Source organism: Schistocerca nitens, chromosome 4 (assembly GCF_023898315.1).
Source record: "Schistocerca nitens isolate TAMUIC-IGC-003100 chromosome 4, iqSchNite1.1, whole genome shotgun sequence".
Lineage (NCBI taxonomy): Eukaryota > Metazoa > Arthropoda > Insecta > Orthoptera > Acrididae > Schistocerca > Schistocerca nitens.
In genome coordinates this window covers 356,683,668-356,699,954 of record NC_064617.1, presented here as the reverse complement: position 1 = coordinate 356,699,954, position 16,287 = coordinate 356,683,668, and the positions used below count along the sequence as shown (strand labels likewise).

General features: G+C 39.7%; 1 protein-coding gene across 6 annotated transcripts in view; it reads left to right on the top strand.

The window, feature by feature from the left end:
- Positions 1–16,287, top strand: part of LOC126253094 (DNA repair and recombination protein RAD54B-like) — a 357,224-nt gene that overhangs the window by 42,654 nt on the left and 298,283 nt on the right. For all 6 annotated transcript variants that reach the window (XR_007545901.1, XR_007545900.1, XM_049954200.1 and 3 more), the window contains exons 4-5: positions 9,305–9,400; positions 9,519–9,707. Coding sequence is in view for 4 of the 6 variants with exons in the window: in XM_049954200.1 (XP_049810157.1) it covers positions 9,305–9,400; positions 9,519–9,707 (285 nt within the window). In the remaining 2 variants the exon portion in view is untranslated. The remainder of the gene's footprint in view (positions 1–9,304; positions 9,401–9,518; positions 9,708–16,287) is intronic.

The following is a 16,287-nucleotide window of genomic DNA, read 5'->3' as shown; positions in this document are numbered from 1 at the left end:
ATTAATACAAATTACCGGCAAAGGGAGTGGCCAACGCCGTGGTTTAAACCCCTTTGTATCAGTATTATGCGGAAAAGTGAGAAAGTTTTATTATAAAGTGATATTAGTGATATTTGAGTGCCGCTATTATACTCCCGCGTCTACCGCGCCGGCATTACTTGGATTACAGTGATTGGATATTGCGTGTGACGATTAACAATAACTAAAGAGACCTGTGATGAGATTAGCCGTCATTAACAGTGTATTGACGAAGGCAGTGGCTGTCTCCTTATTTTTGTGCTTTACGAAGAATATAGGCTTTGTTTGTGAAACTGTGTTTGCTGTCCTCAGGTTAGGTTAGGTTAGTGTTGTTTAACGTCCCGTCGACAACGAGGTCATTAGAGACGGAGCGCAAGCTCGGGTTAGGGAAGGATGGGGAAGGAAATCGGCCGTGCCCTTTCAAAGGAACCATCCCGGCATTTGCCTGAAACGATTTAGGGAAATCACGGAAAACCTAAATCAGGATGGCTGGAGACGGGATTGAACCGTCGTCCTCCCGAATGCGAGTCCAGTGTGCTAACCACTGCGCCACCTCGCTCGGTGCTGTCCTCATTACCACCAAACCATGCTTATTACCATATTTATGAGGACAATACGGAATGTAACACCTCCTGAGCAGCCCAATCCGATTGCTAGCCCATTAGGTACACGGTCACATTAATTAATTATCTAATTTTGGGCTGCTAATTAGGTCCGCGAACGAGCGGATAACTAAAAGAATAAAAGGACGTGTTACACCGTTGGCTTACCGTTGACAGGACTCGGACTAATGCAATTTTCGAACGCAGTGTTACACAGTTGGCGAGCCGTGAAAGGACAACTGCAATTTTCGGACGAATTGTGTTAACACAGTTGGCGAGCCGTGAAAGGACAACTGCAATTTTCGGACGAATCGTGTTAACACAGTTGACTTACCGTGAAAAGAACAAGTGCAATTTTCGGACGAGAAAACAAAATTTTCAATGTGGAATAGGGACAGTGCATGAACGTTAAAATCGCGATAAGGAACAGTGTAATTTTTGAACAATACGAAGTAATAATATTGCAAGATTGTGACTAGACTGTTTTGCGGGCTATATTAAACGGTGTTGCAAAGTACAAATGCGAAAATCCGCGCGAAAAACTGTGAAAAGTGGACATAAAAAAGAGACACGTGTGAACAATAAAATAGTGAGACGAGCCAAGATTTCGTCACAAAAGTTGTTAGAAAGGTGTTTAATGATAACATGTTGACCGAAATTGCCTTTTGAACGGCGAAAATCGGACAGATTCGTGTGGACCCATAAACTGGTATGCTGACGATAACGTATGGTGGCGACGCAGTTAGGGAGTGACGTCACGCAGAGCCATGTAGCAGTCGCGCCAAAGAGCTTCGATCCGCGAGGTGATTTCACACAACGAACGACGCAACTTCGAGACAACGAGCGCAGTCCCGGCATCTAGCGGCAGAACTACAAACTACGTCCGCCTACAGCGCAACGGAGCGGCCGACGGGGAACTACGTCGCCTTCACGCGAGCTCCAGCGGCGGCCCAGCCACGCCCATCCGAAACGTCAAAACATCGCGACTCGCGGTAACGTCGGTTGGTGAGTGAAGACAACGGGTTAAAATAACAGTAAATTGCAGTGTGCAGTCTTCGTGATAAATAAACAGTTTTAACTGATATTCACGTTAGGGAAAATGCTAAATTGTAGTAATTTCAGAAAAGTTGCGAAACATATTTTGAAGTCTAGCATGCTTATTGGTGCACACTGCATTGTATAAATGACAATTGTTTTGAGGAATTTGCATTTTTAGATTTTGTGAGAGTTGTGATTATCTTGTTTAAAATATTTTTACAAAAATTGTGTATGTGAAAATTGTTTTTGGAAATTTAGGTTTGTGAGAACAGTTATATTCAGTATTCATGCATGTTATATCATTTTGGGAACTAAATGAAAGGGTTACAGGTACTGCTTGATTAGGTTGATGGTAATTAGGAGTGTTTTGGATTATTGGAGGTTATTTTGTATGACTTGTCTGGGCATTAAATATAAACCAAAAATGTCTTCTGAAGATAGGCAGGTCTGTGAGGCAGTAGTTGAAAGAAAAGGGGTAGAACAGGAGAACAGAGATGATTCAGGAATTAGTGATTGTGGATTGTCATTAGGAAGCCCATCGGCACATTCAACTAGTTATCCTGAGACACCGGGACAAACAATGAGAGCTAGGCCAGTTTCAGAGGGCGAAGATATACGGTCGATGTTGGCAGCCTTGCTACAAGAAAATAACGCATCGTTAGAGAAAGGTATCAGAAAATCACTAAAGGAAGATTTACAAGCATCATTAGAGAAGAGCTCACAAGAAACTAAGAAGGGTTTACAAGAAACTAAAGCATCGTTAGAGAGGAATTCACAAGAAACCAAAGAAAGACTGGAGTCATTTAAGGAAGATTTACAAGAGATAAAAACGTCACAAATGAAAATAGAATATAATCTGAAGAAGGAAATACAGGAGCTACAAGAACAGTGGAAAATGGATATCAACGAAAGAGAGAATAAGCTGCAGAAGAGCATAGATCAAGTCCAGGGAAACGCGGAGAAGGTGGAAGGAAAGTTAACACAAAAGATAGAAGAAGATGTTGAAGAAACTAGAATCGAGATGGGAGAAAAGATCACCGAAGTGACGCAGATGCAGAAACAATGCGACGACGTGGTTGAGAAGATAGAAGAAGATGTGGAAGAAAATGGAACCGAATTGGGAAAAAGGACCACCGAAGTGACGCAGATGCAAAAACAATTGGCAGTAAATCTGAGAAATGCTGTAGCCATGCAGCGAAAAGATGACCAGAGGGATGCAATCGAAGGTGAGGCCTTCACGTGTGGAATCAAGAGGAAGAGAGAGACTACGGATAATGATCAGTTTGGAAGAGAATTGTTGAAGGAATGCTGGCCCAAAAGTCGTCAGTGTACAACACTTGAGAACCCACTACGATGCAGACCACTTAGTAATGGGAAAGGAACGTCAGAAGAAATTGCCAAGCATTCATGTAAATTGAACGAGACTTTGGAACAACCACTGAGTGACAATGTAATGTTATCTGCAATAAAAAGAAGATTGAATCAGAAAAGGCAAGGAACCGTATCCAGGAGCCTAATTAAAGGTAGAGAGGCCTTAATGAAGATACTGGAGCAGTTGGAGTCTATTAAATCACAGAAATACAAGCAAGCTAATGATCGAAACAGAGGAGGGAGTAATGACCCAAGGATTCATATTAATCATTCGTCTGATTTCCGAGGAAGAGGCGGAGGAACCGATAAACCGAATGACACTCCAGATGAGGTCCGGTCTGGAGTGAGGGCTATAATGACCCAAAATAAACATGCTAAGACATGGTTAGGACAATTAGCTAAAGAATGGACAATTGAAAGAGGGAAGTGTTTATTTACATTTGGACTTTGTGACATATTAAAATTAGAGTTGCATATTTCATGTCAAAGACTATCTCAGAATGAATATAAAACTTGTAATAACTATGTTGTAATAATAATCCGTATGTTCTGTATTTAGATAAGGAATTTTTGAGTGTATATGTTGTGTATGTTTTCATTTTTGATATTGGACTATAGACGACTTGCTGGTTAAAATGAAAATTTGTAATTTTGAACAATGCCATTTATGTGATGTAATAACCTTTTTGTAGAAATTGTTGTGGAGGCAGCCCACTACCGGAGTCCAGGATTATTTTGACAAATTGTAAATTCATTAATGATTTGTATTGCATGTTTTGATTCAATGTAACTATGTTTTTAAATCCCTAGCCGATTCTTTTTCACCTGTGGTTCAAAAGAAGTTTTTGAGGGCGGGGATGTAAGGGGTCCGCAGGCCCTTACTATTAAAAGTTGCGCTCACACAGGTCGGCAGGGCAAATATCGAGTAGTGTGTGCAGGACGCGCGAGCTAGAGGGGATTCCCCGGAGTGCCGAGTGGACGGCTTGGGTAGATTCCCGCGAGGCGGGAATAACTGGGCGGAAAGCAGTGCAAAGTTAGTTGGGTGGAGTGCCGAGTCTGGGTGTGTTAGGTTCCCGCGAAGCGGGCATAGCTGTGCAAAAGCCAGCAGAAATTAATACAAATTACCGGCAAAGGGAGTGGCCAACGCCTAGGTTTAAACCCCTTTGTATCAGTATTATGCGGAAAAGTGAGAAAGTTTTATTATAAAGTGATATTAGTGATATTTGAGTGCCGCTATTATACTCCCGCGTCTACCGCGCCGGCATTACTTGGATTACAGTGATTGGATATTGCGTGTGACGATTAACAATAACTAAAGAGACCTGTGATGAGATTAGCCGTCATTAACAGTGTATTGACGAAGGCAGTGGCTGTCTCCTTATTTTTGTGCTTTACGAAGAATATAGGCTTTGTTTGTGAAACTGTGTTTGCTGTCCTCATTACCACCAAACCATGCTTATTACCATATTTATGAGGACAATACGGAATGTAACACCTCCTGAGCAGCCCAATCCGATTGCTAGCCCATTAGGTACACGGTCACATTAATTAATTATCTAATTTTGGGCTGCTAATTAGGTCCGCGAACGAGCGGATAACTAAAAGAATAATCGGGAGTGTTACAACATACAAGAGCGCAGAGTGAACTGCCTCTCGCCAGAACACATACAGTATATATACAGCTACAGAACATTCCAGTACAATGATTCTTGACATTTGTGGATACTTCTAGAATGTACTCCAACTGAATATAGAAATTAAAATTGTACAGTCCAGGTGAGTTTTGAACTCATGTCCCTCCATTTAACAGTTTAGAATCATAACCACCACACCATGGTGCTACTCAGCTTCTTCTGCGAGAATATGATGAGCCGTATCTTTAACTTTTAAGTGTATCTTGAAATCGGGGTAAAATTTATGTATTTATTTTTTTTTCCCCGAGTCTCACTTCTGGGGTGAGGCTTGCATCCGAGGTCGGCTTGCAATCGGGTAAATATGGTAATTACAGTATTTGCAGCGGCTTCTAGTGGGATTTTTTGGAACTTCCGTAGGCTTTGCCTCCAAATGCAAGCATAATGTAAAATGGGCTTTAAGAACCTATGAACCCCATCATTTATATTGGATACGATCGATCATCTTCCTCCGGCCGAAGTGGCCGAGCGGTTCTAAGCGCTACAGTTTGGAACCGCGCGACCGCTACGGTCACAGGTTCGAATCCTGCCTCGGGCATGGATGTGTGTGATGTCCTTAGGTTAGTTAGGTTTAAGTAGTTCGAAGTTCTAGGGGACTGATGACCTCAGCAGTTAAGTCCCATAGTGCTCAGAGCCATTTGAACCATTTTTGATCATCTTCCATATTGATTCCTCGGTACATGCACAAGCAAGCTCGAACTTAGCCGACCGTGGCCGAAGACTAACAATGTACAGCGTGCTAACACTCACGCCGCTTTGCATGCTTGTATGCGGCCGGGCTCTGTCCGAGTCTGTACGTTCGTTGTAGCATTACAGTGTAGCGTCAGTTTATGCAAGTTTGCATCAGCTCATGTATTATTGTGTAGTGCATGGAGAATCCAGCTGTATATCAGTTTGTTCACTCACATTTGTTGTTGTAGTGAAGTTGACTATGGCAGCAAAAAGAAAAACTCTATCTGAACTTGATTCGGGAAGTGGAGAGAGATGCAAATGTGCCTGTAAGTGAAATGGCTCGATGCCTGGGAATTGCACAGTCTTCATTGTGAGGAATATTGAAGAATAAGGAGAAGATTCTGGATCAAGAAACACAGTGCAGTTCAAAAGCAAAGCAGAGAAAAAATGTTAAAAAGTCGTCATGCGAAGAAATGGAATCGAAGATAATGGAGTGGTTCAGCGGAGCACTTGCTCCATATACGATATCAGGGAAACTTGGGCTAATAGAATTCACAGCTTCGAATGGTTGGCTGGATAGGTTCAAAAAACGCTATGGGATAACTTGCAGGGCAGTATGTGGAGAGAGTGCTGCAGTTAGTGATGAAAGTATTGAACACTGGAAAGAAGAGGTACTGCCACCCCTTATGGAAGGTTTCGAATCTTGGGATGTGTACAGTGTGGATGAAACAGGCCTGGGTTACCAACTCATGCCCTTTAAAACCTTAAGTGTTAAAGGAGAAGCATGCCATGGAGGAAGAATGAGCAAGCAGAGAATTACTACTGTTCTCTTATGCAGCAATGCAGATAGCAGTGACAAGCTGGATCCCATAGTAATTAGAAAGTTCCACAAACCACGTTGCTTTAAGAGCAGTGCTATGCTGCCATGTAAGTATTATAGCAACAAAAGTGCTTTTATGACTGCGGACTTGTTCAAAAAGTTCTGCAAGCTTTTAATACACGAGTGGGTGCTAGAAACAGGAAGGTCGTTGTCTTTATGGACAAGTGTCTTCCTCATCCAACAGACTTAGGATTTCTGCAGAATGTGAAAGTGCATTTCTATCCCAAATTGCACTATCGGACTCCAGCCCATGGATCTATGGATTATTCATAGCCTGAAAAGCAAGTATTGGAAAGCTCTTTTCCTTAAGGCACTTGCCTGTATTGATAGGAATGAAGTGCTTAAATTGAACATCCTGCAAGCAATGCATGTGCTCACAGGAGCTTGGAAAATGGTAACTAAGGAAACCATCTCAAACTGCTTTCATGAGCACTCATGACAAAGATGGTGATGAAGCAGTAGTGGACATGCGTGATTGCATGCAGGTATCCAACAATTTACCCCTCATTTATGATGAATTTGTGGCTTATGATGATGATGGCATCACTACATGCATCCGAGATGTTGAGGAAATCTGCAAAGATGAAGTAAAGCAGAATGATGAAGATATCGAAGAAGACAATGATTTTAGGGATGAAGAAATGCAAACACTGTCCTTCAGTGAAGCTACTGCCAGCATAGACATTGTCCAGAGATTTGTCACAGCATTTAAAGTGGAAAACCCTGTAATAGACAGAGTAAATCAATTGGAGATGGACATTTTGAACCTAAAATCCAACAGTGCTAAAAAGCAGACTACCATTTTTGATTACAGGTATTTCAAAAAATGAGGCACTTTGGAAGTTGTGTAAATATGTGTTGTATATAGGAAAAGTAACTCGATTTATTATATTACTGTAATTGTGTAAGTATTTTGTGGATGTTATAATTCTGTAGTGTGCTGGGAAACTACAATCTTTGACTACTGTATTAGTGCTACAGAAAAAGTTGTAATTACAGTATAGTGTGTAGAGTAGGTATATCGTTGTTTTATTGCTGTTATTGTGTGAATTATATGTGTTGGTGCAATTCATGTCAATACAGGCAAAGAGTTCTGGAAAAGGTGTGCTTTCTATCGAAACCTCAATTTAAAGTAAACCCCCATTTAAGGTTAAAAAATTCTGGTCCCTAGAAAAATGTTAAATAGGGTTTCTACTGTATTTAAAAAAATGGACTGATTTAAGATAACCATACACCATTTAGTGAAGGAATTGGGCAGGAGACAGGTGCCCAAACAAGAATTGAAATAGTTCATATGATTTTGTATTATTCTTTAGAACACACACACACACACACACACACACACACACACACACACACACACACCACTGAGAGAGAGAGAGAGAGAGAGAGAGAGAGAGAGAGAGAGAGAGAGAGAGAGCGAGCGCTGACTGACTGACCGACTATGTTGCATAAGGTAAGATGGAGTAGGATGGACATTCAAAAAAAAAAAAAAAATGGAGATTTATAGACTTGTAGAAACATAAATCAAACTAAATTCAAGTAATGTGAGAAATAAGAAACTGTTTTGAGGAGGAATAGTAATGTGTGAGGGATGGAGCTGTGGGAACAGGGGTGCAAGTGGACTGATGTTAGGGACTAGCTGAGATTGGTAAGAGAGCTAAGAAGTTGAAGGGGGCAGTTCCCACATACACAATTCATAGAAGCTGATGGGGGAGAAAAAGCAAATGATCTAAAAGAGACAGTTGGTGAAGAGAGACGCGTCATTTCAACAACGTGTCCTGCTAGTGTGTGGTCAACATTGCTCATAGTTACAATTTGGCAGCAGCTAGCAGCTGTTCATATGAGTGTTCAGCTGGTTTGTGGTCTGCTCACATAAAAGGCTGTGCAGTAGAGTCAGTATATAATGTAGCTGCTTTTATTTGTGACCTTACTCTCAAGGGGTAGGATGTAGGTACCAGTGACAGGACTGACAACTGGACCTTTCACATGGATAACAATGACTTGTGACAAGGGGTGGAAGCATGAGTGGCATAAGGTTGCACCAGAATATTTCATAAATTTGATGGGCAACGGAATACTACTTTGAGAGAGTTGGGAAGGATTTTCAGATCACCGTAAAAGTTAGTCAGAACCCTCATCAAAGATGCAATTTGATTCTTTAGTCTGAAGGTGATACTGACTATTGTTTGTGCCCTTTTTGTATTCAGTTAGTGAGTTATTTTAGGAGTATGAAAGGGTTTGTTGCGAAAATGATTTGTACTGAAGTTTGAGGGGGGGGGGGGGGGAGGAGGATGTCAGGGGTGGAGTAAGGGTGGGTAGTGCCTGCTGTGAAGGCCTTGGTATGGCCTTCAGCCCTCTCTCCCTCCCTCCAGCCTTGCATCCATTTCACTTTGTTTCTATTAGCTCACCAAGTTACACTTTGGATGTCAACCTCCACACACCTGACAGCCAAATAAAATCTCTGTCCACATCAAATGTCGTGTGTAAGTATATTACTATTGTCACAAATGAACTAAAATTGGCTTTAATAGCAAAAATTATTCAACTGTACCTTCTATTGTATGAAACTAATTGTAACAGAAAACTCAAGTCTATCTTGCTTAGATGTTTATAAGGATCATACATTTCATCGATCAATATTTTTTGACAGGTTAATTGAGCTGCTAATAGTGAGCTTCTGGATGTTTGGCAGAGTTGTTGTTTCCATTTTATGCACTGTATTTTGACGACCGATCCAGCCACCTTCTTCAGGTGCTGCGAGTTTTGCTATTTTGTGTACTCGCTATCTGGACCCCAACCAGTCCAGGCAGCAAATACACCTAATAGAAAATCTCACAGCATCAGAAGAAGGCAGCTAGGTTGGTCATCAAAATATTGTGCAGAGAGTGGAAACAATAGTTTGACTGAACACCTGGAAGCTTACTATTAATCAGTTGTGGTGAGTAAACCTGAGAGGTGAAATTAAGCTGCTCCTTTTAACTCTTTTATTTCTTTATTCTACTGTTTCATTTGTTACTGATTCCTTGTAGGATGTTGGTGGAAAAATTCTAGGCCAGTCTTCAAATGTAAAGGTGTCCTCATTTGAAGATGGCACACGTTTGCTTCTTGGTGGAAAAGAGGCTGAGGTAAGGGGCTTTTGAACATTTTTTTGTTGAATTTTCTCCTCTTTTTGTATGCTGATATTTTACCATTTGCCATGAATATTAAGTCTCAATAAAATAATATTCTTTTTACTGTCTGCAGATTGTGGATGAAGTGAAAATAACTGACTCTATCAGTGTGTCCAGTAAAAGAACGCCAGACAGGCAGAGTGATCAAAAGCCTACAAAAAAAGCAAGAAAAGACATACTTATTCTGCATAAAAAACCCTCAAATTTTTGTGGTCAAAATTATAGGCCCTTGGTTATGCCAAGTCCCCCAGATGAGCATCGGGTCAGTACAGAATTCTTAAATTTGTAAGCAGTTCACGTGATTAAAGTTCAAATTCTTAAACATAACATTGTCTAGTAAGAGTTCATCTCACATTTAATTATTAATAACTGTTTTAAACATTTGTAATCTTCTTAACTGAACGATTATATTGTTTAAGTGATGTAATTATAAATAACATGTTGATGAAAATGAAACAGTAGTTTTCATAAAATAATTTCAAAAAATATTACCTGTAGTAAATCACGAATTTCTGTAATTATACCTATAGAGTCTAGACAGAAACACTTCAGCATAACAAATCATAAAATAAAGTTCATGAAACAGCATTTGTCATTGTAGATAAAGTTGCATGAAATTGGCACCAAAAACTGCAAACAAAGTAGTTTTATGGACCTTCAGTAGTCACAATTTGACCTTTACAAAGCTATACTAAACTACCTAAGAAGTTTTATTTTTGGTTCTTCATGACAGCTGCATTCTGGTCCGAGCTGCCAGACATGGCAGTTATGTGTACGTGATGTGTGCTTGCTTGTGTGAATGAATGTGTGTTTTTTTCCTATTTTGACTTAGGCTTTGGCCAAAAGTTAAAGTGTATGTGTCTTTTCATTGTGCTTGTCTGCAGCTGTGTGTGTCATTTTTACACTTAGTATCAATCTGTCTTTTCCTTATATTGTTGATTTTCCGACCTGGAGTTCCTATGTTTTGTATAATTATTGATTTGAAGCATTGGTGTGTTGTGCATTTACATATTGCAATTCTGTTATGGCATTGTTTATGGTAGGCATTAAGGAAACTGATAAAATTGTAACTACTCTCCATACTCAATAACAAAGCTGACTGAAAACTTTATGTAACTGTCTCTTCAAACTTGAACATTAAGCAAATCAGTATGCTAATGAGCAGTTTAGTTTCTGGAATTAAAGTTAACAATTTTTCCAGTAATAGTTATCGTTTGTTCAGTGCAACAGTGTATATAATTCCTAACACTTGTGTAGCTTTTGATTCACAAAAGCATGAGCTGTATTAGGAGATCCACCAGAATTTCCTGTAATCACTTCTATATTACTCAGTTGGACAAAGTACGTAAATTCATCATGATATTCCATTTGTTCGTCATGTCTGCACTATCAACTTCTGGTTCTTAATATTTTCTCACATCATCACTGTATGAATCCTTCACTGTTGTGGTCATGTAGTTCTTTTTAGTTTACATGTGTGCTGTGAAAAATTCTTACTACAGACTGCTTACTAACCCATTACTGACAGTCTCTGACAATGTTTACTTTAAATGTCATGCACTCATGTCCATGGATGCCACGGTATGCAAGCAGCAGCTAGGACACAGTTACTTACAACATACAAGAAAATGTTATTCAAGACACCTGTGCAATGTGACTGTGATATGCCAAATTAATGGAATTGGGGTCAAAATGGATGTGGCTGATGAATGATTCACAGAAAAGATGGGTGTGTGTCACATATGAAAATTTGTGCAACCCAGATCAGGGACAGATCTTCTTACCCAGATTTTAGTGAACCTTGGCATTAATACTGTATTTGCCAACCTCCAGTTCATCTAATATCTATAAAACCTCACTGTAACCAAAACCTCACTTTTGATGTTGTAAGGTTGAGGCAAAGAGTAGTAGATTGGACATAATCTCTAACAGTACTGAAGTTTGGTCTTCTCTCTCTCTCTCTCTCTCTCTCTCTCTCTCTCTCTCTGTGTGTGTGTGTGTGTGTGTGTGTGTGTGTGTGTGTGTGTGTGTGATGGACTCTTGTCTTTGTAGCATATAATGACATAGCGTCAAAACCTGGTGATAGCTAGTATAGCAGGATGATACAACTGTGTCAACAAAAGGAAGAAAGAACCATTTTTAAACTTTGAAGAAAATCCGGAGAAAAGTCCAGTACACACATGTATGGAGGAAAGCAGTTACTGTCTCCTCCTGTTACCACAAATGGATTACATGATAACACAAGAGGCTCAAAGAGAAGCTGAGGAGAAGGAAAACGAGCTCTGTCCACAATAGCTATTTACAGTACTAGCTGTCAATTAAAATGTTCAATGACAGCTGAGAATGTGGGTTTAGACAGGACTATTGTGTATGAAATTGTTACCAAGGATTTGCAGATGTGCTGATCTGTTACGCATGATGATAACATTCACAGTCCCACTTCCCTGCTAGTCCAAAAGCACCTCATGAAGACCAATGCAGAAGTGCTGATCCAACCCTTGTACAGAAAAGATCTCTCACGGCAACTTACTGTTTCTTTGTATTTAGGGAATGCTAATACTCCACTTTTCAACAGTTATTTGTCAGTTAAACATGATGAAAATGTAGGATGCTGTATCAAATGTTAAAAATACTATATTATCCCTGGGCTTTATTTTTGACAACAAACTAACTTGGCAGTCAATTACCTGATGTGTCAGAGATTGCTCAATGAACAGAAAAACCTAAGGGCCTCAGATGATGGGCATGATAAACTGAGAGGTCATGTCTTTCTGGTGTTCTCCAAGGCAGTCGTTTGAGCATGACTTGAGTATGGCTGTACAATTTTTATGTCAGCAAAGAAATTTTATTTAAAGAATTGAGTATTTTACTGTCAATTGTTTGACATCTACGAAGCTCTTCCACTCTTGAAATATTTAAAAAGTGAACACAAAGTTTATGAAACATTTACTGGATAGACCACCATTGTGTCTGCATGGAAGAGACAGTATGATTGTAGCATATAATACGTTTGATAAATCTTATATACCTATTGATGATTTTGTGTGTATGTTGCTAATACTTTTTAAAAAGTGATTTTACTGTGATGTACACACAAGCTTCTAAAATAGTGAACAAATTAGGGTACATTGCAATATCCTTTTGTTGTATCCATATGATGTGTGTCTTTAATTTGTTCATTATTCATGACACAGAACTGAAAGATGTACTTCAGACATCTTTGTCAAGCAAACTTCCTGCTCCAATTCTTGTAATGTTCAGCAAGTTATACAACAAACGTAACCAGCAGACAGAAGCATCCAGAACATTCAAGACATCCTCAAATACTCCTCATTTCAAGGAAAGGAGATGTTTTTTAGTTTGATGGGATGTATTGGGGTAGGCGGAAATGTCCCAGCATGTGTGAGATAAAATGAAGCAGAACAACTTTATACAAATATGTATGTTGTTGACACACTGTCCGGGAAGTGAAAATATATTGGAAAGACAGGCTGGATACTGTTGGTAGCACATGTGCCAAAATCTGATCTCTTAAAGAGGTAAATACATATGTGGACTGAGTTAACTAAGTGAAGAGAAGAGCCCAAGGTTAGCCAAAAATAGTAATTCGTATGTTTATGCTCATATTTTACATAAGGATCACAAGGATAAAATAGGAGAAACTGTGGCATTTACAGTCAGATATTGTCCATTTTTATTCCTGTGCACCCTCAGCAAATAGAATGAGAGGATGAAATGATGTACCCTCTGCTACACACAGTAGTATTACTTGCAGAGTATATAGAAATAGAGAGCCTGTGTGTGACTAGGGGAGATCTGTGGCCGGAGTAGATAGATGATGAAAATAAAATTCCTTTAGTAGTGTTGTTGGATGAAAGTCACATTACGAAGCTTCACATAAGACATTGCCAGATAACACATTGACATGTATTCATATGGGAAGACCCAGTAGAGTGTGTTAGCCATGGTGTGCCATTTTATTAGGGTGTGCCTTGATGGGAGAACAATATTAGAATTTCAGGGTTATCTGCCTCCCAGTTTAGGTTACAGTGTGATAAGTATGGTAATTATTTTGGAAAAAGTCTTTTGATATATACGAAATCAACCCAAAATGAATGAAAATAGGACAAGCCAGTCAACTTTGTGACATTTTCATTTCCAATGTGTGTGTGTGTGTGTGTGTGTGTGTGTGTGTGTGTGTGTCAAATCCCACCACAGTAGCACTGGTTTATATACGAACTAGCACCACATACAATGAAAAGGTTGAAGGAATGTATGATGTTATTCAGATAGTAAAGGGAGACAAATATTTGTGTAATTTGATAGGAAAAGGAAGAGAAGGAAGAGTAACAAAACAAGGCCTGTGAGAAAGGAATGAGGAGGTAATCTTCCTGGTGGAATTTTACACAGAGAGTAATTTAATAAATGGTAACACTTTGCTTAAGAATCATGAGAGAAGGTTATATATGTGAAAAAGACCTCAAGGTATGGGAGAGTTTCATATAGATTATATAATGGTAAGACAGAGGTTTCAGAATCAGATTCTAAACTGCAAAACATTTCCTGAATCAGATTTGGACTGTGACCATAATTTAATTATGAACTGTTGAAATTGTAGAAAGGTTAATAGTTAAGAAGATAAGACCTGCATAAATTAAAAGAACCAGAGAGTGTTGAGAGTTTCAGAATTAACATTGGCCCAAAACAAGGGAAAGGAATATAATCAAGGCAAATATGTAGCTTTAAGACATGGAAAAAGTCGACAGCAGAGAATAAAATAGGCAAGAGGGTAAAGCCCACTAGAAATCATTGGATATTAGACAAGATATTGAATTTGATTGACAAGAGACGAAAATGCAGCAAATGAAGCAGGCAAAAGGAAATAGAATAGTTTAAAAAATGAGACTGATAGAAAGAGTAAAATAGCTAAGCAGGTATGGATAGAGAATTAAAATGCAAGGCTATAGAATCACACAGGTCTATTGAGAATATAGATACTGCCTATAGGACAACTTAAGATATCTTTGGAGAAAAGGGAAGTAATTATCTGAATATCATAGGGCTCAGATGGCAAGCGAGTACTAAGCAAAGAAGGGAAAGCTAAAATTCGGAAGAAATCTCTAGAAGTGCTATACAAGGGAAATGAACTTCAAGACAACATTGTAGAAAAAGAAGATGAAATGGGAGATCAGAAATTACAAGAAGAATTTGACAGAGCACTGAAAGACCAAAGTCAAAGCAAGGTTCCTGCAGTAGACCACTTTCTCTTAGAATTATTGAGATCATTGGGGGAACCAGCCATGATAATACTATTCCACCTAGTATGTAAGATGTGTGACACAGGAAATACCCTCAGATTTCAAGAAAAATGTAATAATTCCGACTCCAAAGAAATCAGGTGCTGTCAGGTGTGAATGATGCTGAACCAGAGGGGGAATGCGCACCATGTCCTTGTTATTTTTGATGTAGCCCCCTGTCTCATTCAAAGTGGCAAGCACCTCAGATAACTCAGTATTCATTTGCTGGGTACGAGCTTGGTGAACCATGGACTGGTGAGCACCATTAGTCCTCTGTCTTTGTAAGCTCTGTCATGCTTCAGTGACCACGATGTAGCACAGTGGTGGAATGTTCTGAATCTCAGTGAACATGGATCTTGGCTTAGCTGCCCAGGGTTGTGAGGAGGATTTAAACCTCTATACAAAACCCCTAGGCTGCCGAGGTGGATAAGCCACTAGTGGGGAAACCCTAGGGTGCCATGCTGTGATTTAGTTGTATAAGGATTACCCAGCTGCTTGTGGGAACACTGCGGCATCTGTGACTTCTCAAATACTTGCTCCCAGTGGTTTGGGTGGTCCATTGGGCAGTAAAAGCATCCACCCTAGAAATAGAGTATGGGAGGGTAGCCCTCCTGAGCAAGCTTCCTCTAAAATTAAAGTGATTTATCACAACAGTACACATCCAGTGTGTCAAGTTGCTTTTCTTGTGATTCAAAGAGAAGATGGTATGTTTGAAAAGGTATCACCCTTCTATATCCAGAAAAGTCTTGATGGTTTGGCTGGAACCCCAAAATCTATTAATATGTTATGTAGTGGAACATTACTGATAGAAACAAGGAAGCCACCAACCTCCAGAATTCAAGACTGTTGGACAAGTATTCTGCCGTAATTGAACTGCACCATAGTCAGGGAGTGGTAACATGCAGTAACATCTTAGATATTGACACTACAGAGGAGTGGACTGATGAAGGGATCATTGAAGTGCAAAATGTAATGCATCTCGTGAATGGAACTCTGGAGAAATCAGAATCATTTACATGGCATTTGATTCGCCGGTTTTTCCAGATTGTATTAGAGTTTGATTTATAAGACGTAAAGTCAGACCATACTTCCCCTACCCCATGAGGTGTTTGTCCTACATGCTGAAAATCTAGGCACCCTATTACGGGGTATAAAGGTCAGGCTGTGTGCAGTAAGTGTGGTATTGGTTGCCCTCATCTAAGGGAGTATGTGTAGTCCCCCATGATTTCTGTGTCAGTTGCTGAGGTCCACATCCAGCATGGAGCAGTGTGTACATAGTGGTAAAGGAAGGTAAGAAATTCCGGGAACTGAAGATGACTAAGCACTTACCATAAACTGAAGTGGAGGAGGTGTAAAAATCTCTTCAACCCAGAACACTCACAACTTTGTTTACTGCAGCACTTCTGAAGAAGCATCAAAAAGTGTTACCACACACGCACATTGCCTATGGCTTTTGACACCAAAAAATACACTTGTAAAGGCACTTGCAGAAGCAAAAAAGTAGATGAAACTGATGCTGTTTTGACATAAACTCCAGTGATAAGC